The following is a 27,775-nucleotide window of genomic DNA, read 5'->3' on the forward strand; positions in this document are numbered from 1 at the left end:
CAAAATAAAAGTTCGGTATAACTTGAAGAAATTATAACAGAAATATATTACTATTGCACAGTAGAGTATACTTCAAGTAGGCCTAATAATAATAATAATAATAATAATAGTTTATTAAAACGCACAGAAACTCAAATGTCTACAATCCACCAAAATAAAAGTTCGGTCTAACTCAAAGAAATTAGAAAGAAATTGCACAGTAAAATGTATTTTAAAATAATAATAATAATAATAATAATAAAATCTAGTAAAACGTTATTTTAAGGGAATATCACACAAGTTTTCATACATGTTTTAATTTAAACAGTGGGGGGATGGGTGAGTATGTGGCAGCTGGGGGGGGGGACAAAAGAACAAGTGGATTTCTGTGACAGATCTGAACATTAATAACGGTAAGATGCCATCAGCCTTTTTGCATGATGTCTTTAACTAGTGAAAATGTTAAACACACATGGCTGGTCACACGTACAGCGCTATATTTGCTCCACACCCTTGACCAAGGCCGCCTTAATGCACGGGCTTACCTGGGCTGAAGCCCAGGGGCCTCCCAAGTTCAGGGGCCTCCCATGTTCAGGTTCATGATGAGCTGAAAAGGTCATATTGTTTTAACTTGTCAGATTTTGTCGCTGTATGTCGCTAGTCGCTTGTGGACGTTGGTAGACAGTGCTGTCGCTCTAATGTTATTGTTATGGTGCGTTCACACCAAACGCGAATAGAGCGTCTGGCGCGAGTGATTTCAATGTAAAGTCAATGCAAAGACGCGTTTACGCGCGTCTAGAGGTCCCGCGCCGCGCTCTACACCTCATTCGCGCCGCGGGAATTTGACGCGTCTTGCATTGACTTAACATTGAAATCACTCGCGCCTGACGCGCTATTCACGTCCGGTCTGAACGCACCTTTACAGTGCGTGTCCACTACAGCGGCAAAAGTCCGCTCAGTGCCGCTGGCAACGCTGTTGGGGTGTGTCTGTTGCGAGTGTTTAATCTAAGTTTTTTTTCAACACATGGACAGTAGGCTATAGCCTAATCATCAGCAATGCACGCGATTACATTTAGAAATAGACAAGCTTTGTTTCCAAATGCACCAAGCAATGATCCTTTCAATTTTATAAACGTTTATAAACCCAGCCAATATAATCACAATGAACACATCCAAAATAAAATCTTTAACATGTATATAACAACTGCAAAGCGTCTAATTTGTAAACTAAATGATTTACGCACTAAATCCAGCATAAACTCTTACTCTTTCTTTTCCATGCATCATTTTATTATATCCATGTTTGTGGTTACAGTCAAACCATATAAAACAGTGAAATCGCCCTCGAACTCTTCTGTCTTGCCTGCACTGCACTCGAGACGGTGATGGGAGCTGGAGCTGACTGAGCTCCACTGAAAGGCTAATTTCCTATTGGTTGTCGCTCGCGAAAATCCCTTCTCATTTGCATAAAGTTGAAATTTAGTTGCTGTGTGTGGTTGTTAAATAAAGTGTCTTGTGTTTATGTGCTCAGTGATATGTTAATAACAATATTAAAATTGAAAACAATATTAAAAAACTCACTGTTGTAGGTCTCAAAAGAAACTAATGCATTCTGTGATGTAGGTTACCTAGATATTACACTTTTTTAAAATGAGACTCTATAAATCGATGGGATGGGGGGCCTACAAAACCTCTCAGCCCCGGGGCCTAACATTAGGTTAAGGCGGCTCTGCCCTTGACTCTGTGTTACTGTCAGCTGTGTCAGGGGAAAGTACAAAGAGATCACGTGATCTTCTGCCACTATTAGACTGTGAAAATTAAACTGTATATATATTCTGAAAATGCATGCTCAATATATAAAAAGCTTTGCTTAATCTTAGTTTTGCATTCTCGTCATACCGGCAATAAACATCAGACTGTCATGCATTAAACCTAATGATTATTTGTGCTTCAGTCACATCAGCGATGACATCATCGAAACCAACCACAACAGCTTCAGTTTACACCAGTAAACCAGCGACTGAAGATAGTGCATCTATCAGACCCGTCACATCTGTGTTTCCTTTATCATCCTCAACAACATCACCTTCAGTGTTATTGAATTCCTCATCATCTTATAATACAGCGGCACCTCAAACTAAATCAGGTATGATGAGTTCAGGTGCTTAAAGTTTTGAATGCCTGTCCATGAACGTTTTACCTCAAGTTTCCTTAAAAATAGGACATTTAAAGTCATATTCACATAGTTTTGTTGTCTGTTTTTCCAGGTTTTACCATGTTCATCATGTTGGTGGTCATAGGGATCCTGACAGGCTGTGGATTCTCACTCTTCATGTACTTCAGATGGAGACAAACGAAAGAAGGTAACCGTATTTCTCACAAATCATTTATATTAACTCTCATTTTCATAGTCAAACTAGACCTCAGTGTCACAAAACAAAGATCATTAATACATTTTTCACAAAACAGGAAAGCAGCCCAGAGATATCGTTCAAGGCCCGACCGAGCATCTGCCCAACAGAGATATGAAACCAAATAGAGAAGTGAGTTTTAGCATGCATCTGTTTGAGTTTGATCTTTATGTTTTATTTGTGGGTTCTAATCTAACCATTTCTCTTCTCTTCTCTTCTCTTCTCTTCTCTTCTCTTCTCTTCTCTTCTCTTCTCTTCTCTTCTCTTCTCTTCTCCTCTGTCAGGCCACTCATGCTGACTCTGATTATGATGAGATCGGGAACACACTTGATCATCCTGACCACAGTTTGGTCTTTCCTGTGTTTGATAAGCACGACACCTCTGTTTATGCTTTAGCACAATCACCCAGCAGCCCCTCTGATAATCTCAACTACTCCACCGTCAAGTTTACAGCTACACGTCTCTCAGACAGGACTGACGGCCAGGACACATCTGACTATGCCACCGTTAGACCATAAAACACTGTGGACATTCATGGACATCAGGTTGATTAACAGTCAAACCTGAATCACGCCAAACTTAAAGGTGCAGTCTGTAAGAATTACAACTAGTGGTCGAAATAGGTACTGCAGTCGAATTCATAATATCGGAGATCGTTGTTTCTCCCGCCTGCACAGACTCGACGGCGCTCACACGGGTTGCCAGATTAAGCACACGCAACAGGAACGAGCTCAATGGACAATGGAAACTGGCAAATTGGCCACGTAAAGTATCACAGACCAAAAGAAAAACAAACATTCCAGCCTGGAAACACACATTTCAAAGTATAATAACTGGCTGTAGAAGTGTTTTTCAGAGAAACAAGTATGTGAACTTAAAGTGTAACTTGCAGGTTAACCACCACAACCAATTAATGTGTAAATTAAAGTGCTCAATATGTATATATGTAAAAATTTCTGTCTTAAAATGCGTTACAATAACATTTATTGGGGTTTCTTCAAAGGTAGCGTGTTTTTACAGCAACTGGGTGATGACGTCATAAAAGGAAGTTGCAACCATACTCTGCTAGACTCCTACTGTTTGTGACTGTTTGTGGCTTGATTATAGAGAACGACTGGGAGACTGAGGAGGTAGGAAACTAGTGTTGTCAAAGTACCGGTACTTCGGTACTGAAAATGTGACGGTACCAGCATTTCTGTAGTACCGGGTATATTCGGTACCCAGTAATAGGCAGCTGCGTTAAGTCGCTTCCATGTTTATCTAAGCACGGGGCTCCAGACTAACTTTCATTACTATGAGCACTGTAGCCGATATATACCACGATATAGTGTCTGTGTATATTAAACTGCAGAAATACTATTTAAATATTAACCTTGCATGTTCTGTTTGTCTCTGTGTGAATGAATGGCGCAGACACGCGTGTCATTTACCTCACACTCACACACTCACACACACACACACACTGAAGCACGAGTGATGCTCGCGCTGTTTTCAGTCTAGCTGCTGCCAGTCACGATATGATGACATGATGAAATTCATCTCCAGAGCCACTCTGAGTCATTTTACCGTTTCATTTGAGAAAAACTATCGTCATATCATACACGCACAGAAACTCAAAGGTCTTCACGGTAACCCGTCAAAATAAAAGTTCGGTTTAATTTTGCGTGCATGCTGCCTGAACCCGTTTGTTTTGCGAATAGCTTACTCTCATTTCTGGCAGGATCACGGTCCTCTTGAAGCCAGCACACATGATTATGTTTACAATTGAGTTATTTCCATATATAACTGCTAGCCTACTTGCCATTAGACTACAGTAACTCTAGGCTTGGAGTTCCTTTTATGACGTCACGCCCAGCCTAGTGCACTGTAAAAAAAAATCCTAATTTTACAGAAAATAACTGTGATTTTTTGACGATCATTTTCTTTCATTTTAAATTGTACTCAAAACACTGTAAAATTACAAATAATATCTGTAAAATAAAAATTCAGCTGTTATTTTAGGTATTGTGACATTAATGACAAATTACAGTAATTCACATTTTTTATACAGAAAATTTATTATATTTTTCATACAGTATGTTTTCTGTTTTCTTAAATTACATAAAAATGTATGTAAAATTACAAATATAATCTGTAATTTAACAGAAACAAAACAATTAAATGATAAAATGGTCAAATGACTGTCAGCTCCCCAAAAAACTGTAAAACATCCTAAATTAAATAAACTGAAAAACACTGTTATTTTACAGGTATTTCCTGAATAATCACGATCAAATACCTTCATTGTAAAAAAAAATTGTAAAAAAAGGGTCAAATGACTGGCAGCTGCGGCTGCCAAACAAAAACCATAAAATTAAAGTAAAATATGCTAATTTAAAAAAAACAAAAAAACACTGTTATTTCACAGCTATTTCCTGTATTATTATGATCAAATACCTTCATTGTTAAAAAATCGTAAAAAAAAGGTTCAAATGACTGGCAGCTGCGGCTGCCAAACAAAAACCCTAAAATTAAAGTAAAATATGCTAATTTAAATAAAGTGTAAAAAACTTTAAAATAAATTTGATGTCACCATGATTGAGATCAGTGTCTGCTTTAGTTGGGCTCATGACCCTTGACTTTTTAACTTTTGTTTTTCTCTGGCTACTTTAACTGTGTATTTGATACACGTTTGTTATAGCAATAAATGCTGGAGAAAATATCAGATGATCTTGGTCATCATATGATGATCTGATTCACTGATGTGTCAGTCAAATCTCTGAATATATTAGCTTAGATTACATAATATGTAGATGGAATTTAGCTTTATACAAATGTCTTAATTTTTCACGTGACCCTTGAAACATTGTGGCATCAGTATTATAACAATCTGGAAAAAAAAGAAAAAAAGATATATATTGTACAGAAAAAGTTTTGAGCTGGTTCATTTTTTTAGTAGTATAGAGACATCAAGAATCAACATATGAATCTCAACAATGGTGACAACCAACAAAGCCTTTTTGTGACTTTATAGTAATTCAGATTTTTTTTCATTGTCACCATTGTTGTGATTCATACGCTGATTCTGTTATGTGGATGTGTGGAGATGAACCCAATTGCAGACAGTATTCACAGCAACACAGTTTATTGTACAAATAACAGGAAAAACAAAGCCCACGAGGGGGCAAAACAAGACAAGACAGGATACAGGTAACTAAACTAGACTATGACTGACAAACTAGACTATAACAGAAACAGGATCAAACTACTACTTAGACAAGACTTTCAACAGACTTTCTCACGGACAGATCTCACATTGATTAACACGCAAAGTTAGACAATGTACCGACACAGGACAGAAAACATGAGGGGATTAAATAGGGAGAAACTAATGAGGGAAACGGGTGACACAGGTGAAGCAATAATGACAAAACGAGGATAACAAGGGGGCGGGACTAGGTGACGAGACAACACAAGCACATGGCCCAAACAAATGGCCATGTGCTTGCACATAAAACATGGGCCTGTCATGATCCTGCCTCAAGACCAGGGAAAATCAGAGACAGGAAGGCAGGATCATGACAGAACCCCTCCCTTAAGGAGCGGCTTCCAGACGCTCCCTAAGGGAACACTAAACATGTGACATGACGGACTGAGACATGGACACAAACCAACAAAACATGACAAAAACCAACAACGGCAGACACGAAAACACGACAACAGGGTTGGGATGAAACAATAAAAATAACAAACACGGGATGGGGGGCGGAGGAACAACAAAGTTCATGGGGGAATGTCCAGGGTAGGTGGGTGGGACTGTGGTCTTGGGTCTTCTGGACGAGGGCTGTGGACAAGGAATCCGGGCAGGTTTGGATGAGGACACATGAGGAACAGTCTTGGGAGAAACAGTCCGGGGTGATGTGGTAACAGGGGTGACCGGGGAAACGCACAGGGGTACAGAGGGTGAAGAAACAGGAAACCAGACCGGGGGAACAGCAGGGGACACAACAGGACACATGACTGGGGGTGAAGCAGGCGGCTGAGGAGCGGAGAGAGGAATGGAGCTCACAGAATCTGACACAGATCCCACGCTCCACATCTCCGCCTTGGAAACAGCGTTGTCTGTGGCCGTCTCTGTAACGGCGCTCACGGCAGCTGACTGGGGTACGGCGCTCACGGCAGCTGACTGGGGTACGGCGCTCACGGCAGCTGACTGGGGTACGGCGCTCACGGCAGCTGACTGGGGTACGGCGCTCACGGCAGCTGACTGGGGTACGGCGCTCACGGCAGCTGACTGGGGTACGGCGCTCACGGACTCAGTGGACTTAGGACTAGACATGACCGACTTGACGGGGGCTTCTAGAATCTGGACAAGACGTTTTAGATATTCAGCCAATGTTTCAGCAGCGACGAGGACAGGCATCTCTTGATGAGCTGAAACAGAGCGCAAGACAGCTTCAGCAGCTGAATCAGCCGCGACCCTCTCTGCAGTGCTCACAACAGCAGACTCTGGATCCGTGCCTTCAATAGCTGGTTCCGGGACAGTACTTGCAGTAGCGGGCTCTGGGACAGCGCTTGCAGTAGCGGGTTCAGGGACAGCGCATGGGACAGCGCTTGCAGTAGCGGGCTCTGGGACAGCGCCTGGGACGGCACGTGCAGTAGCGGGCTCTGGGACAGCGCTTGCTGTAGCGGGCTCTGGGACAGCGCTTGCAGTAGCGGGCTCTGGGACAGCGCTTGCAGTAGCGGGCTCTGGGACAGCGCTTGGGACAGCGCTTGAAGTAGCGGGCTCTGGGACAGCGCTTGCAGTAGCGGGCTCTGGGACAGCGCTTGCAGTAGCGGGCTCTGGAACAGGCTGAGACGAAGGACAAGAGGCTCCCTTTCTCCTCTTCTTTCTCTTAGGTCGCGGTGTGGAAGTCAAAGCCGGACTTGTGACCGGTTGAAGAAGCTCAGCGGGATCTGTGACTTGAGTTGGAAGGGCAGTCTCAGGCAGCGCTGACTCGGTCGAGGATGACTCCGACGGAGAATCCCATGAAGTCCTCCTCCCTCGTTTGCCACGAAGATCAACGGGAGTGGCTGGGACCTCGGGAGAAGTGGAGTGAGCCTGGTCCCCTTGAGAAACAACAGCCAGGACCCGACCCTCCAGGATCACGGGCAGCTTGGCTGGTGGCGACAACACGGTGGGACTCTGCGGCTCCTCCCGAGAGAAACGATCCCAGAGTTGGGCATAATTCTTCAGGATCCACTCACCCTGGGACGAGGATGGAAGGTTGACCCTCCTTCTGTCAGTGGGAGCTGACAACCAGCATTGTTCTCTGAATCTCATTTGTCGCTGGAGCTGGGAGGACATACTGTCTGCTGGGTTCTTTGCTGGTCGGTACATTCTGTTATGTGGATGTGTGGAGATGAACCCAATTGCAGACAGTATTCACAGCAACACAGTTTATTGTACAAATAACAGGAAAAACAAAGCCCACGAGGGGGCAAAACAAGACAAGACAGGATACAGGTAACTAAACTAGACTATGACTGACAAACTAGACTATAACAGAAACAGGATCAAACTACTACTTAGACAAGACTTTCAACAGACTTTCTCACGGACAGATCTCACATTGATTAACACGCAAAGTTAGACAATGTACCGACACAGGACAGAAAACATGAGGGGATTAAATAGGGAGAAACTAATGAGGGAAACGGGTGACACAGGTGAAGCAATAATGACAAAACGAGGAAAACAAGGGGGCGGGACTAGGTGACGAGACAACACAAGCACATGGCCCAAACAAATGGCCATGTGCTTGCACATAAAACATGGGCCTGTCATGATCCTGCCTCAAGACCAGGGAAAATCAGAGACAGGAAGGCAGGATCATGACAGATTCTTGATGTCTGAGTGAGTCTATATGATCCTGTCAAAACATTTTCTGTATAATGACATCATAAAATCTGAGTATCACAGCACTGCAGGATCTTCTATAACAGTTTTGTTATGCAAAATGAACAACTAATATTTAATGACTTAATCAGATATTTCACTTTAAGTGGTATTAATAAAGCAGGACACTACATGATGACTATTATCACTAAAAAGTGACCAACATCTTCTGATCTGAGTTTCTCTTGGATTGCTACGATTACAAAGACACAGTTAATTCAGCCAGAGAAACATTAAAGTTAAACATTAAAAGGCCAAGAGCCCAACTAAAGCAAACACTGATCTCCATCATGGTGACATCAAACTTTATTCTTTTCAATAAAACTTCAACTTCTAAACCTCTGTTAATTCTCAATAAGAATGTTAGTATGAAAGAAATAAAGTCTGGATTATAATAAGTGAAGATGCTGAGATCCTGAGAGATCTGGTAGTGTTTAATGTTCTGATGGGGTTTAAAGTGTTTCTGTATGGTGTGTTTCGTGTGTCACCATTGTGTTGAAGAGTAGAGCCTGAGCTTCAGTTCAGGATGAGCAGAGAAACACAGATGATATAATGAAGAGTAGAGCCTGAGCTTCAGTCCAGAATGAGCAGAGAAACACAGATGAAATGCTGCATGTTGCTTTATTTAACTGACAGTAACTGTGGAGTTCCTGATGCAGTGACGTATAGTCACAACAAATCATGCATATAATTAACTGCGTGTTTTCAGTAAAAAAATCAGAAGATAAATGTGAAATAACTGTGTTTTAACTGTGTTTCTGTTAAAAAAGATTAATGAAGATTTCTGTAAAAGTATTTTGCACTTATTTAAATTAGGATATTTTACATTAATTTTATGTTTTTTGTATGGCAGCCGTAGCTGACAGTCATTTGACTGTTATTTTATAGGATTTTTTTACAATGAAGGTGTTTGATCGTAATAATTCAGGAAATAGCTGTAAAATAACAGTGTTTTCCTGTAAAACATTTAAGGAAAATTTCTGTAAAAGTTTTTTGCACTTCATTTAAATTACAATATTTTACTTTATTTTTACGGTTTTTGTTTGGCAGCCGCAGCTGACAGTCAATGACCGTTTTTTTACGATTTTATTTTTTACAGTGTGGAAGGGAGCGGGAGTGCTTAAAACCACTAAAAAGTACCAACTTTTCATATTATATTCAGCATTTTGGTATGAAAAACATACAAAACAGTGGTGGGCGGTTCTTATCTTTATGTTTATTGCATTTTCTTTCTAGAAAATTTTTACCTGCAAGTTACACTTTAACATGTTTCCTCAATATATGCAAATATATGATGGTGTTGTTATGCTTTAATAGAGTGAAGAAGTTACATACAGCACGAAGAATGAAACTCCTTGAAATCTGTTTCCTTGGCATTATTTTGGATAAATCATCAGAGACATAAGATTGTTTGACATAATTATGCTTGGTCACATTTTTTTTTTCTTTTTTTTTTCTTTTTTTTTCATATCTACAAGTCCTTATTACAGAACAATAAACCAAAAAAAAATACATAGTGAAGGATTAAATAAGTGCAGAAAGGAAATGTTGTGCATTAATGAAAGTAAAAATAAAAATCATAACAAAAAGCTGTGTAACAAAGAATATATGCCTTGTTATTACAACCCGCACATTTTCGGCCACTCTAAACACATTTTCTGATGCCACTTTCTTACAATAATAAATGCATTATTAGTGCAACCTAATTTTTTTTTTTCATTAAAATTTCACTTAGATCAAAAATCACACATGCTGTTCTCAAAATGTTAAATTTGTATTTGTGTGTGTGCATACTGCCAGAATACAGCTTTGATCAAGCTATATTTTTCCCAAAATGGAAACAGTCGTGATACATCTGATTATCCATGTTTTCTTCTGGGAGTCATTCCATGATGTAAAACCTTCAATGAGTAGGAATTATTATATCCATTGCTTTTTTATATTATATCCATATCCATTGTTAATTTCCTATTATCAATGTAAAGCTGCTTTGGAACAATCTACATTGTTAAAAGCGCTATATAAATGAAGATGACTTGACTTGACTTGTTGGAAACAATAAAGGCAATATTTATTATTGATGAGTAGCTTCAGTAAATCCCAATACTGGCTTTACAGTCACACCATCAAGTCCTGAAAGGTAAAAAACTGCTGCACATCCACCAGGTGGAAGATTAACCCTGATGCACAGTTTAATATACGTAATGTTTGACTGGGCATATTTTTAGCTGCTCAACCACACAACTATATGAGTCGAGTATCAGCGCCTCCTTCAGGGCGGACGCGGAATAAAAAGGCTGATGGAAGGAAATGGCGTTCTGAAGTGAAAGTAACAGAAGCCACAGAACTGCAGGACAGGTATCGTGTGTGTTACTATATATTTAACAACTTTTATGTTGTTTTTATCTATCTATGTATCTTTTTGTGCTTTTTGTTATTCAGCCTTGGTTGTTTTTTTAAATGTGCTTTAGAAATATTGTGCATTGTATTGTATGGTATGCTGATTAGATCCAAAGAAACCTTTCGTCTTTGAAAAAAAAAACAACAACAAAAAACAACAACAACAACAAAAAAACCACTCTTTGCATCCACCCAGCGTTATGTCTTAAGTTTAAACTTACTAAAACGTTATATTATGTTTAATACATTAAATGACTAATAAATTGATTGTCGTTCACCCAAGTCGGTTTTGCATGCTATTGATCTTCGAACTTCCTTGAATGTAACCGGTCACGGCTCGTTCACACCAACGATAACTATAAAGTTTATCTCTCTAAGAAGTAGCAAAGTCCACACCACAGCTATAAGAAGAATGACATCGTTGGAATCACTTCAGAACGAACTGTTTTCCAGCTGATTAATGAAAAAATAACTTACTGCGAGCTGCAGATACTGTATGGTCACAGACCATAACGGACACGCGCATGGAGAATAAACAAAACATTATTGTCCGGTGGAGGGGATGCAAATAAAGTTATCATTATAGAAATCGTTCTTGGTGTGAATGGGCCTTTTGGTGAGACTTTGGACTTTCCGTAAGCACGAGAATGTCTACAGTAACATGAGCAAAACTGCTTCTGTTCTTACATCCTTATAACTTGTTGCTTGTAGCTATTCAACAGTGAAGTTAAGGGCTTTGTTTGGTATTATTAAAAGTGGGTAGGGGAGAGCATGGCACAACCTAACACATTTTGATTTTGGCTCAATTATTGAAAATATAATTAAGTTAGATTAATCTTTTTTATTTTTTATTTTTACAAGCAACATGCACATCTCTGCTACAAATGAACACTTAAAGTTTTTTCTAGGACCTACCATTTTTGTACAAGTTGCACTGAAAGTGACAGAAGTGCAAATGTTACAACTTGCGGGGTTAGTTGTAACACATAATTCAGTACTATTTTATCTGTATATTTTGATATTGTTTGTGCATATCCATACATCCATCCCTCATCCAATCCTTCTATTACAGATCAATATCAGATATAGGAAAAGGCTGCACATTTTTGCAATAAATTAAAAAAATCAAATCTTCAAATATTGTAATTGCAATTGAATTATTGTAATTGAATTATATTTGTGTGTGGCAGCTGCATGCAAAATTATTATAACAACAGTAATAATAATAATAATGAGCTTAAAATCACATTTGAAAGGGTTTATTGCATGAAAAACAGGCTATATTCTTAATAAATAAACAAGTGAAACATTGTTTGTGAAAGTCCAACAAAGTTAAATGTGGCAAAATAAATATATAAATACATACTCAAACCTGAAAAGTTGTGTGGCTCGCTGTTTTCATTTCATTTTCGTTGTACACTTGGCGGCTGTAACACTGTGCTACAACTAACCCCGCTGTGTAAAAAATATTTTAAGCCTAGATAACAGTTGCTAGGAGTTGCTGACATGTTTCAAAACGGTGCAATGTTTTAGCCAACAAGACAGTGATTAAGGTCATATACAGTTAGATTTGGTGACGTACACACTCAACTCAGAAACCCCCAAAAAACGTGTGATGAAAAAAATGTACTTGCATGGTGTCAAAACACATTTTGTCCACAATCTTCTTGAAATCTTATCGAAACTTTCCACAAATTGGCGGGACACCGTCTTCTGGCAGCAAGAAATAAGCAGAAACACAACCTGCTTTACCCTGACTAACTGTGTAAAAGGTCAGTGATACATTGAACCCCGCATTAGGTTGTGCCCCGCTCTCCCCTACTCCATGAGTTTATCAAATTATTATTATTATTATTATTATTATTAATTTTAAGATGAAAGTGATTTAATTATTCTCTTTTAAATTTGGAGCACACTACCAAGCAAGTCTCTGGTCATATGTCTCGTCTGATCTTATACAAGACCTGAGTAGACAAGATGGCGTCCGCTCCAGAGCAGCTTCAGGAAGCAGTGGTTGAGCTGGACAACAACGAAGCAAAGAAGCTGAAAAGAGCAGATACGGCTGATGAACTGAAGAGGGAAGACACCAGTGACGCTGTAGATGAGCTGAAGAAGTGTCGTGGATCAGATGAAGCTGTGAAGATAGACCTCCAGAGGAACCAAGCTGAACAGAGGAATGGTAATGAAGTAAATGTCATTAATGTTAAAGCTGTAATGTAAGAAAGTGTGTAAATCTCTCAGTTTTTATCCCAGTGCAGACAATCAGCTCCCCTCACACTGCAGTCAATGTTGATCTGAAAGCTGAATCAGGTGCAACTGCAATTTCGCCAGTATTCGTTCAAACTGTTGTCCATGGCTCAATAATCATCAACTCGAACTCAACTACTGGTGTTATTGGTAAGATTATAGCACTAATGCTGTTAACATGTGTCACTATGAAATTGTAAATAGTTTGTAAGCTTTGAATAAATATGCTTTGCTTTGTTACCACGTTAATAGCTAAACGATTTGTGTATAACGAATGTGCATTTTTTTCTGCCGTTGTTTCTGATGCTTGCTGCCATCCTCAAAGGACAACAAAATCCAGCAGAGGGACAGACCTCTGAAAAACAAGGTACAAAAACAATAGCCACATTTTTATTCTGGTTATAAATTTGACTTGAATTTACAGTAGACCTCTACTAGTTACGATTCTCAACATATTAATGATTTTAGGCAGAACTCATGTTGATTAACAACAATTGTTGTGTTTTTGATTTGATCTAGAGGACGATGTCTTGCAAAAAATCCTGGAAAGTCACAAAAATAACATGAAGGCCAAAACAGGACGTGTTTTTGAGGGCAAAAAAGACAACAAAACACATCTCAACAGAGTCTACACAGAACTCTTCATCACCGAAGGGGACATTACAGACATCTATGATGAACATGAAGTTCTCAAGATTGATCGAGTCTTAAAAACGCCCAAATTTGAGGAAACACCGATCGACTGCAATGACATGTTCTGTTTATTGAGGCAAAAGGAGGAGGGAAACATTGTGTTGACCAAAGGCATCGCTGGCATCGGAAAGACGTTCTCCGTGCACAAGTTCATCCTGGACTGGGCCGAAGAAAAAGCCAATCAGGATGTGGACTGTATGTTTCTGCTTCCATTCAGAGAGATTAACTTGATTAAAGATGATAAAGAGGTCAGTTTCCATGAGCTTCTGCTGGAATTTTATCCTGAATTGAAAAAATTGAAAGACATGGAAAACACTAAGTTTTATGAAAAATGCAAGCTGGCTTTCATCTTTGACGGACTTGACGAGAGTCGTCTGGATTTGAACTTTAACTGTAAGTCAGTGAACTGTGTGAATGAACGATCATCTGCTGATGCTTTGTTTACAAACCTTGTTAAAGGAAAACTGCTTCCGTCAGCTCTCGTCTGGGTGACATCACGACCAGCGGCGGCCAATCAGATCCCTCTGGAGTACATAGGATTATTTACAGAAGTGCGCGGATTCACCGACCAGCAGAAGGAGGAGTACTTCAGAAAAAGGATCAAAGATGAAGCGCAGGCCTCCAGAATAATCTTGCACATTAGGACGTCTCGTAGTCTCTACATCATGTGCCACATTCCCGTGTTCTGCTGGATCACGGCCACCGTTCTTCAGGATATTCTCATCAAGAACAAAGGACAGGACATTCCCTCGACACTCACCGAAATGTACATCCACTTCCTGCTGATACAGATGAACATAAAGAATCAGAAGTACGAGGAGAAACTCGAAAGAGACCGCACAAAAGTCTTGAGTTTAAACAAAGAAATGATCTCCAAGTTGGCTAAATTGGCGTTTGAACAGCTGAAGAAGGAGAGCGTCATGTTTTACGAGGAGGATCTGGAAGCATGCGACATCAACGCAAGTGATGAGACCACAGGATTGTGTGCTGAAATCTTCAAGAAAGACTCTGTCCTGCATGAGATGAAGGTTTATTACTTCATACATTTGAGTGTGCAGGAGTTTCTCGCTGCGTTGCACGTGTTCCTCTGCTATTTGAAGCTGAACATGGAGGAGCTGAAGTTCTTCCTGGAGGATTCATGCCCCAAGAAAGACCAAATGCTATACATTTTGCTGAAAAAGGCGATTGATAAAGCCAAGAACAGCGAGCGAGGGCATTTTGATCTCTTTCTGCGTTTTTTGCTGGGCATTTCTCTCGAGTCCAATCAGAAACTCCTGATCGGCTTGCTGGACGAAACGCTTGACAGTAGAAAATGCATCAATAAAACCATCCAATACATCAAGCAATTGCAAAACAATGACAAGTGCCCGGATAAATCCATCAACCACTTCTTCTGCATACTGGAACTGCAGGACAGAACCCTATACCAACAAATCATGAAATATCTGAGGTCAGAGAGCGGCCAGCTGAGAACTATGTCCAACTCGAACTGCTCAGCGCTGGTCTATGTGCTTCTGATGTCAGAAGAGGTGCTGGATGTCTTTGACCCGAAGACATTCAACGACACATATGCCGGATGCAGGAGACTCGTGCCAGCTGTGAGATGCTGCAGAAAAGCCCTGTAAGTAGAGTCAAATGAAGGGTGTTGTATTACTCTCTGTTTTATTTTTCAACATATTGTTTTAGGGCTGCTGCTACTAACAGTGGTATTCAGATACTGTAAGTGATAGCCAACAACAAAAAGAAATAATCAAATGTAAAATAACACTGCATATAAGTCTGCATAGTTACTGAAGACATTACATACAGAGCAATATGTATTTAAGCTACTTAAGCTATTCAGTCAAGGTCAGTAAGTGATTTTCCTTTGTCATTTGTCATTTGTTGTTTGATTATGATTAATGACGGACTACAGCAGGTTTATTAGGCTGTTGTCACTTTAAGAGCTAATGCACGGATCCAATGTACCGTTAAACATGTTTTCTTTCTCAACTGTTTCTTAACATCCCACAGTGTAGCAACAGTTTACTGATTTTACAACACACACTAATTTGGCTGATTTGGAAGTTAATTTTGTTTTTGGGCGGCAAATGAAAGTGCACCGCTGTGAAGAAATGGAAGGAGAGCTGGACGGAATGCGGCAGCGGCACAATATTCATTTAACCTCAATTATCTCGTTTTTATTATCAAAAATGAAAATTAATCGCATATCCCTATATTGTTTTATATTTCTTAATGTTTAGCTTTATTTTTATTTCCCTAAATTTGTTTTATTTTTTCCCTAAAATCTGTTTTATTTTTCAACATATTCTTTTTTTTTTTGTTGATTTCCTTAAATTTTTTCAGCATAATTTTATTATTATTATTTTTTCAAAGTATTCTGTTTAATATTTTCCTAATTTATGTTTTATTTTACTTTTTTATTTTTATTTTTATATTAAAGACGTATATATAAATATAAATGATATATACATTTATATTTATATATAGTTTTATATTTTTTTGTGCAGCGTATTCGATTTTAGGTTAAATTTATTGTGATCTGTATTTTTTTAATGTAAAGGTTTATTTTGTTTTTGGGGGGCAAATGAAAGTGCACCGCTGTGAAGAAATGGAAGGAGAGCTGGACAGAATGTGGCAGCGGCACAATATTCATTTAACCTCAATTATATAGTTTTTATAATCGTTGGAAGCACCAAAGCACCTAATTTAAATTTTATTTTACCCCACAATTTCTGTTTTCTGTTTTAATTTTACATGATTCTGTTTTAATGCTTTAAATTTTGATCAACAGTAACAATAAAAAAAAAAATCAATAGAATTCATAAAACCTTATTAGCTTTATATTAAAGACGACCCTCCCCCCATTTTTTCTATATTTCTAATTTATGTGTGCAGCGTATTCGATTTTAGGTCAAATTTACTGTGATCTGTATTTTTTTAATGTAAAGGTAAACTCTTCATGACAAGTAAACACCTTGCCATGTTTACAGGTTTTCAGACTGTGGACTGACAGAAACGTGCTGTGAAACGGTGGCTTTGGCTCTCCAACTAGAAGATGGTCCTCTGAGAGTGCTGGACCTTAGTCACAATTACAGTATCGAGGCAGGAGTGAAAGTGCTTTCTGCTGGACTCAAGAGCCCACACTGTCATGTGGAGGCACTGAGGTAATAACCGTTTCCATTGCTGTGTAAACATTTACTAACTAGCCTGAAATGTAATTCTCATATTGTACTCATTCAGGTTTGCCCAGTGTCATTTTGGCCAGGACAGCTGTATGGAGCTGGTCTCTGCGATCCAGAAGATCTCACATCGTCTACAAGAGCTCGATCTCAGCGGCAGTGACCTGCAGGACTCTGGACTCCATCATCTCCTACATGGGATGGAAAATACAAACAGAAAACTTCAAGTTCTGAGGAAAGTATTTGTGATATTTAGCATTACAGAAGTTTGAAGCAATTTTATGAAATAAACAAGCAAGATGAAAAAATTATTTATATTTTTGGGTGAAATATCCTTTTGACACTATCCATAATTTTTTTGTAATACAGTATATTAAGCACACTGTATCAGGCTGTAAAGACCACCCATTGGCCCAAAGATGGAATCCAATGGTGTGGGCGAAGGAATAATGCGTGTACGTCTTTTCAGCGCTCCAGTGAAGTAGCTCTACGTTTAATCTGACTCCAATTTCACGTGATAACTAAAATTAGATTGTGTTTCTTATTAGAAAATAATCATAAAAATTAGAGTTGAGCCGGATACTCGGCTGAAACGAGTATCCAGTACGGATAAAGCACTTTTGTCGAGTACGAGTATTATACGAGTAATACGAGTCAATATCTGTGCTCGGATTGAAAAAAAAAAAGAAAGTTATGTTGAGATTAGGGCTGGGCGATATATCGATATAAAGAATACATATATTTTTTTTTTTTTAAATGCGATATGGAATTAGACCATATCGCATATCGATATAGTTCAAATTTGCGCTGTGATCCTTGCTCCAAGCAAGCTGCGGACCCGGAGCTCTCTGCACTGCTCCCCGTGCCCCCGCCCCTCCTTTTCCACTTTGCGTGCGTGTTTAGAGCATGTTATGTTATAACATGAAATAAAGTCTTTCACCTCAGAAAAACTGACTTTCTTGTCCTGTCAGCCGTTATACTGTAGTCGTAGCGTACACTCAATTGCACGCGCAAATGCAGCGGTGCGCGCTGTGTATCGCCTCACTGTATATAAAGTGCAAAAGAAACTACGAGCATGCAACGCCGTTACGTTGTAAATTACACGAAATAAAAGTAATGCAGGTATGATTTTCATTCTATTCACCAGGAGCAGTTTCCATGTTTCATTAACAGTTATTGTTAATATTGTGTATTCACCATGGTAACTGTCGTTTCCATATTAACCCCAAAATGCCACTATTTTCCTTTGTGTTATTTTTTTATATTTTTAAATGACTGTGGTTGCTCATACCAACATTGTATTAACAAAAACTAGTTTGGGACTGCTATTTAATAGCTTTAGCATAGGCCTAATGTTTATTTATTAGTACTAGTCTTTACTATTAGTCATATTCTTACAATTTATGTTAAGTAAAGGGGGACAGTACTTGTGTGTGTGTTAACAAATTTTTTGTAAACGTGTTATAATTTGCCTAATAATATTCTCTCTCTCTCTATATATATAGGCAAATTATAACACGTTTACACAATTTTTTTATATATATCCAATGTAAATTTTGATAATCATAATTAATAAATCGCAATTACAATTCCGAGGGAATAATCGGCAATTATGATTTTTGTCATAATCGTGCAACCCTAAGGTGAAGAAACCTGTTTATTATTTATTCATTTGATTTTGCAAATGTTCACTGAAAGAGCCGGTTTCAATAAAACTACTTGTGACATGTCGTATTTGGCTTTGACTTTGACTGAACATTTGCTCTCACTTTGCGGAAAAAAATATCGGGATATATATCGTATATCGAAATTCAGCCTAAATATATCGGGATATGACTTTTGGTCCATATCACCCAGCCCTAGTTGAGATGAAAACTCTTGTTCATTACATTTTTCTTCATAATTGCAACCGCATGTGTTGTATTCATTGTTGCAAAACTTGTTCTGTATATAGTTCATTTGTTATCATGATCAAAACCATTGATCTGAAGCTCTGATGCTGTCATGTAAATAGTTTTCTAATCGGCAATAAATAATATAACAATTTCTGATCAACCCATATTAATTGCATGCTTAAAATAACATACAGGTTAAAGCCCCGCCCATTTCAATACAACCCGACCCACTTCTGGGTTAAATCCCGCCCACTTCTGGGTTAGGCCCCGCACAGTCCGAGTACAGATACAGATACAGATACAGATAATTCATATGGTTAACAGATACAGATACAGATAATGCTGTACTCGCTCATCCCTAATAAAAATTGATTATGACTTAATTTAGATCTTTGATTAGGGTTAGGGTTAGGGTTAGGGTTAGGGTTAGGCTTCCTTATCTCCTTGCAGAGATAAGGAAGGAGAAAAGTTTGGACTAGACAATGTCCTGTGCTCTTTCTTTGCGATCTTCTGTCCAGGGTGTGTTTTATTGCTTTATTGTAGGTTGAGTTTTATCTCAGCTTTTGTCTTAGCAGGAAAATACATTTTTACAAGGCAAATGAAGACCATTTTGAAATGTTTTCCTGCAGGTTTAGCTGGTGTAACCTCACTGAGAAGAGTTGTGAGTGCCTTTCCTCGATACTCAGCTCAGATTCGCCCCTGAGAGAGATGGACCTGAGTAACAATGACCTGCAGGATTCTGGAGTGAAGCTGCTCTCTGATGGACTGAAGAACTGTCAGCTTGAGATACTGAGGTAAAACTGGGATTTTTGTTTTTATTTATTTATTTGAGAAATGCTGGGTTGCTTATTTGTTTTATCATCTATAGGTTGTCTGGCTGTATGGTGACAGAGGAAGGCTGTGGTTATGTGTCTTCAGCTCTGAGTTCAAACCCCTCACACCTGAGAGAGCTGGATCTGAGCTACAATCACCCTGGACAATCAGGAGTTCAGCTGCTCAACGACAGACTGAATCATCCAAACTACAAACTGCAGATACTCAAGTATGTCATGGGTCAATGATGTAACAATTTGTTCTCTAAGATCTATTAAAGTAATTCAAGATGTCTCTTCTACCCACCAAGGTTGCATTTATTTGATCAGAAATACATTACAAAACAGTGAAATAGTATTACAATTTAACATAGCAGTTTTCTATGTGAATATATTGTAAAATGTAATTTATTCCTGTGATCAAAGCTACATTTTCAGCATCATTACTCCAGTCTTCAGTGTCTCATGATCCTTCAGATATCATTCTGATATGCTGATTTGATGCTCAGGAAACATTTCTAATTATTATCACATTTGAGAACATTTGTTGATTTAATGTGTACTTGCTGAAGAAAAGTAATATATATATATATATATATATATTTTTTTTTTTTTTTTTTTTTTTTTAAATACTGACTGAGCCCTAGTTTAATCTTATATATTCAGACAATGACTTACAGAATCACTTACTATGATGTCTGAATATCTGAATTTAAATTTGTCAGTGTTTTGTGGTTAAAGAAGAATGGATCATTAAAATGCTTCTTTTTTTAAATGATTTTTATTATATATCTAGCTATATAGCTGTTTGGCATCAGAAAAAAACATTAGTCTAACAGTTTAAGTTCAATTTTGTTTAAGTGACATGCAGGAAGTGATTACACATTTATGTATTTGGTAGCTAACTTTGTCCAGATTGACATTTAAATAATGGTTCATTCATTCAATTAATTCATTCCTTGTAAATCAAACCCATGACCTTTTGTTATTATTTGCTCTAATTTTTAAGCTTTTCTTACTTACCTCTTCTTCTTCATTGACTTCTTCTGCAGAACTGATCCTATGGGTGAACACTTCATCAAACCAGGGATAAGAAAGTGTAAGTGTATCTCATTCTCCATCTGTCTGTGTTTCTCTCTGAGACACTAATTGAAGTGTTTTCTGTTTCACAGATGCCTGCGATCTCAAGCTGGATCCAAACACAGCTCACAATCGGTTGTGTCTATCCGATGAAGGCAGAACAGCGACGCTAGTAGCACAGGTACAGCCGTATCCTGATCATCCAGAAAGATTTGAACCTGTTGAACAAGTTCTGTCTATAGAGAGTCTGTCCGGCCGCTGTTACTGGGAGGCTGAATGGACGGGTTTGAATGGGACGGTCGGAGTGACGTACAAGACCATTGAGAGGAAAAGCGATGATCTTAGTCTTTTGGAGTCCAGCGGTCAGCTTGGAAACAATGATTTATCATGGAAAATTACATGTGGATCTCATCCATATGTTTCTCATTCTGGAGAAGACATTAAAATAAAGACCTCTCGTTCATTTAAGAGAGTAGGGGTTTATGTGGACACGACGGCTGGCGTTTTGTCCTTTTACAGTGTCTCTGACACACCCACGCACTTGTACACCTTCCTCGCGCCTTTTAAAGATACTCTATATGCAGCATTTAAGGTGGAAAGCGACTCTGTTTCCCTCTGTAAGATGTTGTAACCTGAAATAGAGCCCGAAGCCATTTGTTTTGAGAATAATGGCTGGCTGATGAAGTTATTGGCTGGCTAACCGGCTCAGCCAAAACCTAAATGGCTGCTGCAGCCGCCAAACTTTTCATAGCTGCAAATGGTTGAAGCTGCCACTTCATGTCTACAGATGTCTATGTTATACTGATTTACTAGATCTCAATATTTCCAAGCAATGCATGGCTTACACTATATTTCTACAAAATGCAATAAAATGTAATAAAGAAAACACCAGATTTTACTTTCACAACGTATGTACATATTTATTTTGTAGTCTGTATGCTACTAAACATTTTCAAATAGCGACGGCAGAGATCGCGGAGAAGTATGTTGATTAAGAACGCAAACTTTTGTTGAATTTAGGAGAAATCTACAGACACGAACAGACAAAGTGTAGTAAAATAAAGACCTAAATGTGTATTTCGGACTTTTTTTCACCACAAGTCTGAAAGAAGACATGTTATTGAAGACAAATATCCAAAAATCTCAAAATTGACCAGTAAAAAAAAACCCCGATGTTTTTGCCTGCCGTGTCTCGCCTTAATATAAACACACACTGTTATCAGTATTATTTTGGACAAAGTTTTGCACATTTCACTTCAATGTACACTGAAGCATGCGTCGTGAATTAGCAATGTGGAAACGGTGGTTTGTTACTGCAGTAATATCACGTTCAGTGCTATAAATCTCTCCGTTCCAGAATATTTGGTTCATAACATCAATCTTTGATTCAGGTGTTTGTGCAACCGTGCCCTGAAGATTTAACAAAAGTCTGGGTAGGCCTAAGTTAAAAAAATAAAGTAAGTAGGAATTAGGAAAGTATGTGAGAAGTGAGATCAAAATTACCTTGCTTGCTTCTTTCCGCCATTTCACCTAAGTGCGAGAAAAAAATGCATCGCTTCTTCTGTACGGAAAACGAGCAATTTTAATTGGTCGTCAATTCACTGTGAGTCTGTGTATCGTAGCAACGAGCACAAGACTGTGCTGTTATGAATCCAGTGGGAAAATAGATCTCGTGTATTGTTTATATATTTCGTGTGTGTATGTCTCTATGTGATAGAATTATTATTTGATGCAAATAATTCTAGCCGGCTCAGCCAAACTTTATCAGATGGCGGCTCAATTTGGCTAACGAAATTATTGGCTGGCGGCGACTGAAATTCTAAATGGCGGCGCCTGGCGGCGGCTTCGGGGTCTATCCTGAAAGCCTCTTCATCTTATCATTTGTGCACATTTATTGTCATCTTGTTTTGTGCTGTGAGACTGAGTAGAACATCAAATCGAATTTGATAAGAATTTATTCAGGTAAATGCAAAGGTTTCACGTTTTACTGTAATTGTTTAACAACTAAACATTTTCAGAAATTATTACTGCTTTTTGGATTTGCCTTTTTAGACATGCAAAAGCTGACTGTTTTTTTAATGCTTTATTTTTGTTATTAAAGCATTCTCTGAGCTTGAAGTTTTATTTAAGACTCATTTGTTCACTTTGTTAACCTAACGTGCAAAAAAAGCTCCTTTACTGCCTTTGCTGGTTTATTTATTGAGATCTGAAAATTTGCAAGAAATCTGCAGTTGACTTGACTTGTTTGCTGAACAAATTAAAATTGGTTAAATTTGTGTTATTGATGATATTTAATACAACATATTGGACGTTCTATGGACATCTGAGCAATGGCTCATCTGATCCTCCAACAAAAACCACACTGTTGAATAATTGTGATTGAGATGTTGCCAAATTCCACTTTCTGTGCTCTCATTGTAATCTAACTTGCAAAATGTTCTTCTTACTAATGTAAAAATTAGCTTGAACAACGTTTTTTTTAGGAGTCAGTTTATTATTTTGTGCACTGAAAAAGAATACTCGATTACTATACTAACAATTTTATTGACCTACAACAGGGTTTTTTTTCTAAATTGAGTCATCGCAACTAGTTTTATGTTGTAAATTCAATTCAACAATGTCTTAAATTCTATAATCTCTTTTTAAACACTTTTTTGAACACTATAGGATTCAGTTTGTAAATAGATAGAAGTTTTAATATTGTTTGGATATAACATTAATATAAATGTACCTTGAATGCATGCAGGAGAAATATGATATATCTGCAATCTAGTTGCAATCTTTTGTTGAGGTTTGAAGACAGATAACGTCTGAATCCATATTTTATTTCCTGAGGAACATTAGATTGGAACATGTGATATCCCTCTTATTTTGTGTAATTGTTATTTGCTATCGCTGTTCTTTGCAAGTTTGGGTTCTTAAATTACAGGTTATGTGACTTCCAGTTTGCATCCTCACAATGCCCAATTCCGATAAATCAGATAGAGATAATTTCATAAAGGGCGGGGCCATTATATACATTTGGTGATAAACCTGATCCTTGGTTTTTCAGCCATTAAAATTAATTCAAGCAATCAAGAAAGTGTAAAATTAATGTAAAATGTATCATATTATAACAGTTTATAAAATAAGATGAAATGAAGCACAATGCTTTGCGCATTAAAATATTTGAATTTATCAAGTGCCTGAAAAACTCTCTTGACATGATTTTTTTTAGTTTTTTATTTAATCATTTTGTCACTGTCACTTTCACTCTCTAATAACACACTAAAGTTGTTGTTCACCCTCACATGTACTTGGGTACTGCTGCTCTATGCAGCAACCCTAACCTCAATCCAAATAAAGTCAAGTCAAGTCAAGTCAAGTTTATTTGTATAGCGCTTTTCACAATACAGATTGTATCAAAGCAGCTTCACAGTATTAAATTTAAATAATACAACAAAGTTTATTTCAAGAGGAATTTATTGATTGATAAAATTAAATTAAATATCCCCAAAATATCCCCAACTGAGCAAGCCAAAGGCAACAGTGGCAAGGAACCGAAAAACTCCATCAAGTGACCTAATGGTGTCCTAAAACTCCATCAGGTGACCTAATGGAGAAAAAAAAACCTTGGGAGAACCCAGGCTCAGTCGGGGGCCAGTTCTCCTCTGGCATTTATGAGCTAGAGGCCGGATTGTAGTTTGAACTGTGGGATTATATGAATGCCTGGCTGAAGAGATGCGACTTTAATGTAGTTTTAAACTGGGAGAGCGAGTCTGAGCAACGAACAGTATCAGGAAGACTATTCCAGAGTTTTGGAGCCAAATGTGAAAATGCTCTCCCTCCTTTGGTGGATCTGGATATCCTAGGTATGACCAAAAGCCTTGAATTTAGTGATCTTAAAGAGCGCGATGGATTATAGGGCGATAGAAGATCCGTTAAATAGACTGGAGCTAAGCCGTTTAGGGCTTTATAAGTCAGTAGCAATACCTTGTAATTAATACGGAACTTTATAGGTAACCAATGCAGTGATGATAAAATCGGTGTTATATGATCATATTTTCTTGATCTCGTAAGAACTCTAGCGGCGGCATTTTGGACTGTAGCTTGTTTATTGAGGATGCAGGACAACCAGCTAATAAAGCATTACAGTAATCCAGTCTCGAGGTCATGAATGCATGAACTAACTTTTCTGCATCAGAAACTGATAGCATATTACGTAGCTTAGCAATGTTTCTAAGGTGGAAAAAGGCTGTTTTTGTAACATATGAAATATGATTTTCAAAAGACAGGTTGCAATCGAGTATAACACCCAGGTCTTTTACTGTAGAGGATAAAGTAACAGGACCAGAGCCGCCTTAACCTATGTTAGGCCCCGGGGCTGAGAGGTTTTGTAGGCACCCCATCCCCTCGATTTATAGAGTCTCATTTAAAAAAAGTGTAATATCTAGGTAATCTACATCACAAAATGCATTAGTTTCTTTCGAGACCTACAACAGTGAGTTTTCCCTCTTTGAGCCAGAAAACACCATAATATTGTTAATAACATATCACTGAGCCCACTTGAGCATAAACACAAGACACTTTATTTAACAATCACACACAGCAACTAAATTTCAACTTTATGCAAATGAGAAGCGATTTTTGCGAGCGACAACCAATAGGAAAGAAGCCTTTCAGTGGCGCTCAGCTCCCGTCACCGTCTCGAGTGCAGTGCCGGCAAGACAGAAGAGTTCAAGGGCGATTTCACTGTTTTATATGATTTGACTGTAACTAACCACAAACATGGATATAATAAAATGATGCATGGAAAAGAAACTGTCGACAGTCTCAGTGAGTTTCATTCATACATTTATAGATCGAGTGTTGTAGTTTTACGATGCAAGTTTAGCACTGCTGCAGTTCATTTTACAGTTTCCCCTGCATTATGTTGACTATTAGGGACAAGAAAATGTATTATTTGTCAAATTCGGATGACGTTTTAGTAATTTATGACAGTATGAGTGAGTTTAATTTATAGATTGATCGATCGTTAATCTAGTAAATTATTTAATCCACTGAACACTGCTGTGTGGTAATATAATAACACTCTCCCGAACAGCATACTGTTTCTTTCGAGCCTAATTCCTAGTCAAATTAAAATAATATAGTTAAAATACGTTTTGTATAGATGTGGCCAGACGAGCAGTCTACCAATAACATTAGAGCGACAGCACTACCAACGCCCACAAGCGACTTCACAGTATAGAGACTAGCGACATACAGCGACAAAATCTGACAAGTTACAAAACAATATGACCTTTTCAGCTCATCATGAACCTGAACATGGGAGGCCCCTGAACTTGGGAGGCCCCTGGGCTTCAGCCCAGGTAAGCCCGTGCATTAAGGCGGCCTTGAACAGGACATCCTATGATGTTAAAGTTGTATTGTGCGAGGTTTTGTGGGCGTTTTTTTGAACCGATAAGTATTACCTCTGTCTTGTCTGGATTTAATAAAAGAAAATTACGCGTCATCCAATCTTTTATATCTTTAACACACTCTGTCAATTTGGAAAATTTAGCGTTTTCATCCGGCCTTGATGAAATATATATTTGAGTGTCAATAAAGTTAAATAAAAAACAATACTTATGAGTTCTCTGAACTTATTTCAATTGAGTTCACTAAAACAAGGATACTCTAAATGCAGCATTCAAGGTGGAAAGCGACTCTGTTTCCTTCTGTCAGATGTTGTAACCTGAAAGCCTCTTTATCTTATCATTTGTGCACATTTATTGTCATCTTGTTTAGTGCTGTGCGACTGAGTAGAACATCAAATCAAATCTGATAAGATTTTTGCTGGTAAATGCAAAGGTTTCACATGTGTTACTGTAAACAACCAAACCACATTTTCAGAAATGATTGATTACTATGGGTGTGAGATACCCTCATGTCATGATTCGATACATATCAGCACACTAAACTCCCGATACAATATTATTGTGATACTCCAAGACATACAGTATGTTACAGTATTTCTGAATTGCTAAAACACTAAAATCCATTAGCAAAACCAAAGTTGCAAGTGTACAAACCACTTTATTGATTGAATCACACAGTTTGCAGAACTTTAAACACTTCTCATGTGGTTAGACACAACTAGCAAATCGGAATCACTCTTTGTGCAAAACTGTAAGAGACAGAGGAGGAAGAGGAAGAGACAGAGGAGGAGACAGAGTAGGAGGAGGAGGAGGAAGAGACAGAGGAGGAGGAGGAGGAAGAACAAGAGCCATCATTTCCAATGAAATTAGAGCAACAATCATACACCATGTTCTGGTTCATGGAATGAGTATGAGGGAAGCAGGACTACGTGTTCAACCAAATATAAGCAGGTTCTCTGTGGCCTCCATTGTCTGGACATTCAGAGAAGAGTAAGTGTACTATCATTTGTGGTCCCTCAAACTTATGTTACAGTAAATTACTGTAACAAATCTCAAAAAAATTGCCCTTTTCTTGCAGTATTAAAACTAATAGTAGTATTAAAAATAATCGTATTTTATGTATTGTACATATTTGGTGACATTTCAATGCATTAGGCCTGTCTGTACAATTCTAACAAGAGGTTTTATTTGCTAGAATTGAAAGACTGACACATGCCGGTGGAAGGAGAGGTATGTTCTCACAACAGCAGGAGACCATTATTGTCAATATGGTCTTTCAAAATAATCTCATTCGTCTGCGTGAAATACAACAGCGAGTTGAGGAAGACAACGTGAACTTTGAAGGAATCAACAGTGTGAGTCTCTCCACAATTGACAGTGTCCTGAAACGCAACCTGATAAGTCTCAAACAAGCCTACAGAGTACCATTTTAGAGAAATTCTGAAAAAACAGCTACGATATCAATATGTACAAGTAATCATGTCCAGAGATTATACAGCACTATTGAGTCACTGTACATCTTTACTGTGTTGAATGTAATGCAGCACATGTATACAGAGGCATGAAGCCTGGAATGCTATGTCATTTACGTTACTTCAAAAATAATTTTTTGTTCATTTCTATAGAGAATGTTTCAACTGGATTCCATGGAGAGGCCTCATTAGTGCATCTTCTTGGATGAAGCTGGCTTCAATCTCACCAAGAGGAGAAGGAGAGGCCGCAACATTATTGGTCAACGTGCCATTGTAGAGTTGCCAGGG

General features: G+C 38.3%; 3 protein-coding genes and 1 long non-coding RNA gene across 7 annotated transcripts in view; 3 read left to right on the plus strand and 1 right to left on the minus strand.

Annotated features, from left to right (window-relative positions):
- The window catches only part of LOC309493678 (polymeric immunoglobulin receptor-like), a 74,484-nt gene extending 69,286 nt beyond the window's left edge, over positions 1 to 5,198 (plus strand). The window contains exons 5-8 of one of the 4 annotated variants that reach the window (XM_082162874.1): positions 1,934 to 2,140; positions 2,247 to 2,342; positions 2,449 to 2,522; positions 2,675 to 5,198. In XM_082162874.1, coding sequence (XP_082019000.1) covers positions 1,934 to 2,140; positions 2,247 to 2,342; positions 2,449 to 2,522; positions 2,675 to 2,908 — 611 coding nt within the window. In that variant the 3' untranslated portion in view covers positions 2,909 to 5,198. The remainder of the gene's footprint in view (positions 1 to 1,933; positions 2,141 to 2,246; positions 2,343 to 2,448; positions 2,523 to 2,674) is intronic. The other 3 variants (XM_082162870.1, XM_082162871.1, XM_082162873.1) reach the window with 3 other exon arrangements.
- Positions 1 to 27,775, minus strand: part of LOC309493955 — a 79,292-nt gene that overhangs the window by 32,921 nt on the left and 18,596 nt on the right. The window lies entirely within an intron of this gene.
- LOC309493642 (NACHT, LRR and PYD domains-containing protein 12-like) overlaps positions 10,705 to 27,775 on the plus strand; it is a 51,287-nt gene continuing 34,216 nt past the window's right edge. Inside the window, exon 1 of the mRNA XM_082162813.1 lies at positions 10,705 to 12,479. The gene's annotated coding sequence lies outside the window, so the exon portion shown is untranslated. The remainder of the gene's footprint in view (positions 12,480 to 27,775) is intronic.
- Positions 13,376 to 22,892, plus strand: LOC309494754 (NACHT, LRR and PYD domains-containing protein 12-like). The gene is made up of 7 exons (XM_082164164.1): positions 13,376 to 15,268; positions 16,641 to 16,814; positions 16,891 to 17,098; positions 19,268 to 19,518; positions 19,593 to 19,766; positions 20,589 to 20,635; positions 20,709 to 22,892. The coding sequence occupies exons 1-7, from the start codon at positions 13,518 to 13,520 to the stop codon at positions 21,245 to 21,247; spliced, it is 3,144 nt and encodes a 1,047-aa protein (XP_082020290.1). The 5' UTR covers positions 13,376 to 13,517; the 3' UTR covers positions 21,248 to 22,892.

This window comes from Leuciscus leuciscus (genome assembly GCF_965113295.1).
Source record: "Leuciscus leuciscus genome assembly, chromosome: 3".
NCBI classification, from domain to species: Eukaryota; Metazoa; Chordata; class Actinopteri; order Cypriniformes; family Leuciscidae; genus Leuciscus; species Leuciscus leuciscus.

Coding starts and splice junctions, on each gene's coding strand:
- LOC309494754 (XM_082164164.1), top strand. CDS start 13,518: ATGAAGGCCAAAACAGGACGTGTTTTTGAGGGCAAAAAAGACAACAAA. Junction 19,767..20,588: donor TACAAACTGCAGATACTCAA/GTATGTCATGGG, acceptor CTTCTTCTGCAG/AACTGATCCTATGGGTGAAC. Junction 20,636..20,708: donor CAAACCAGGGATAAGAAAGT/GTAAGTGTATCT, acceptor TCTGTTTCACAG/ATGCCTGCGATCTCAAGCTG.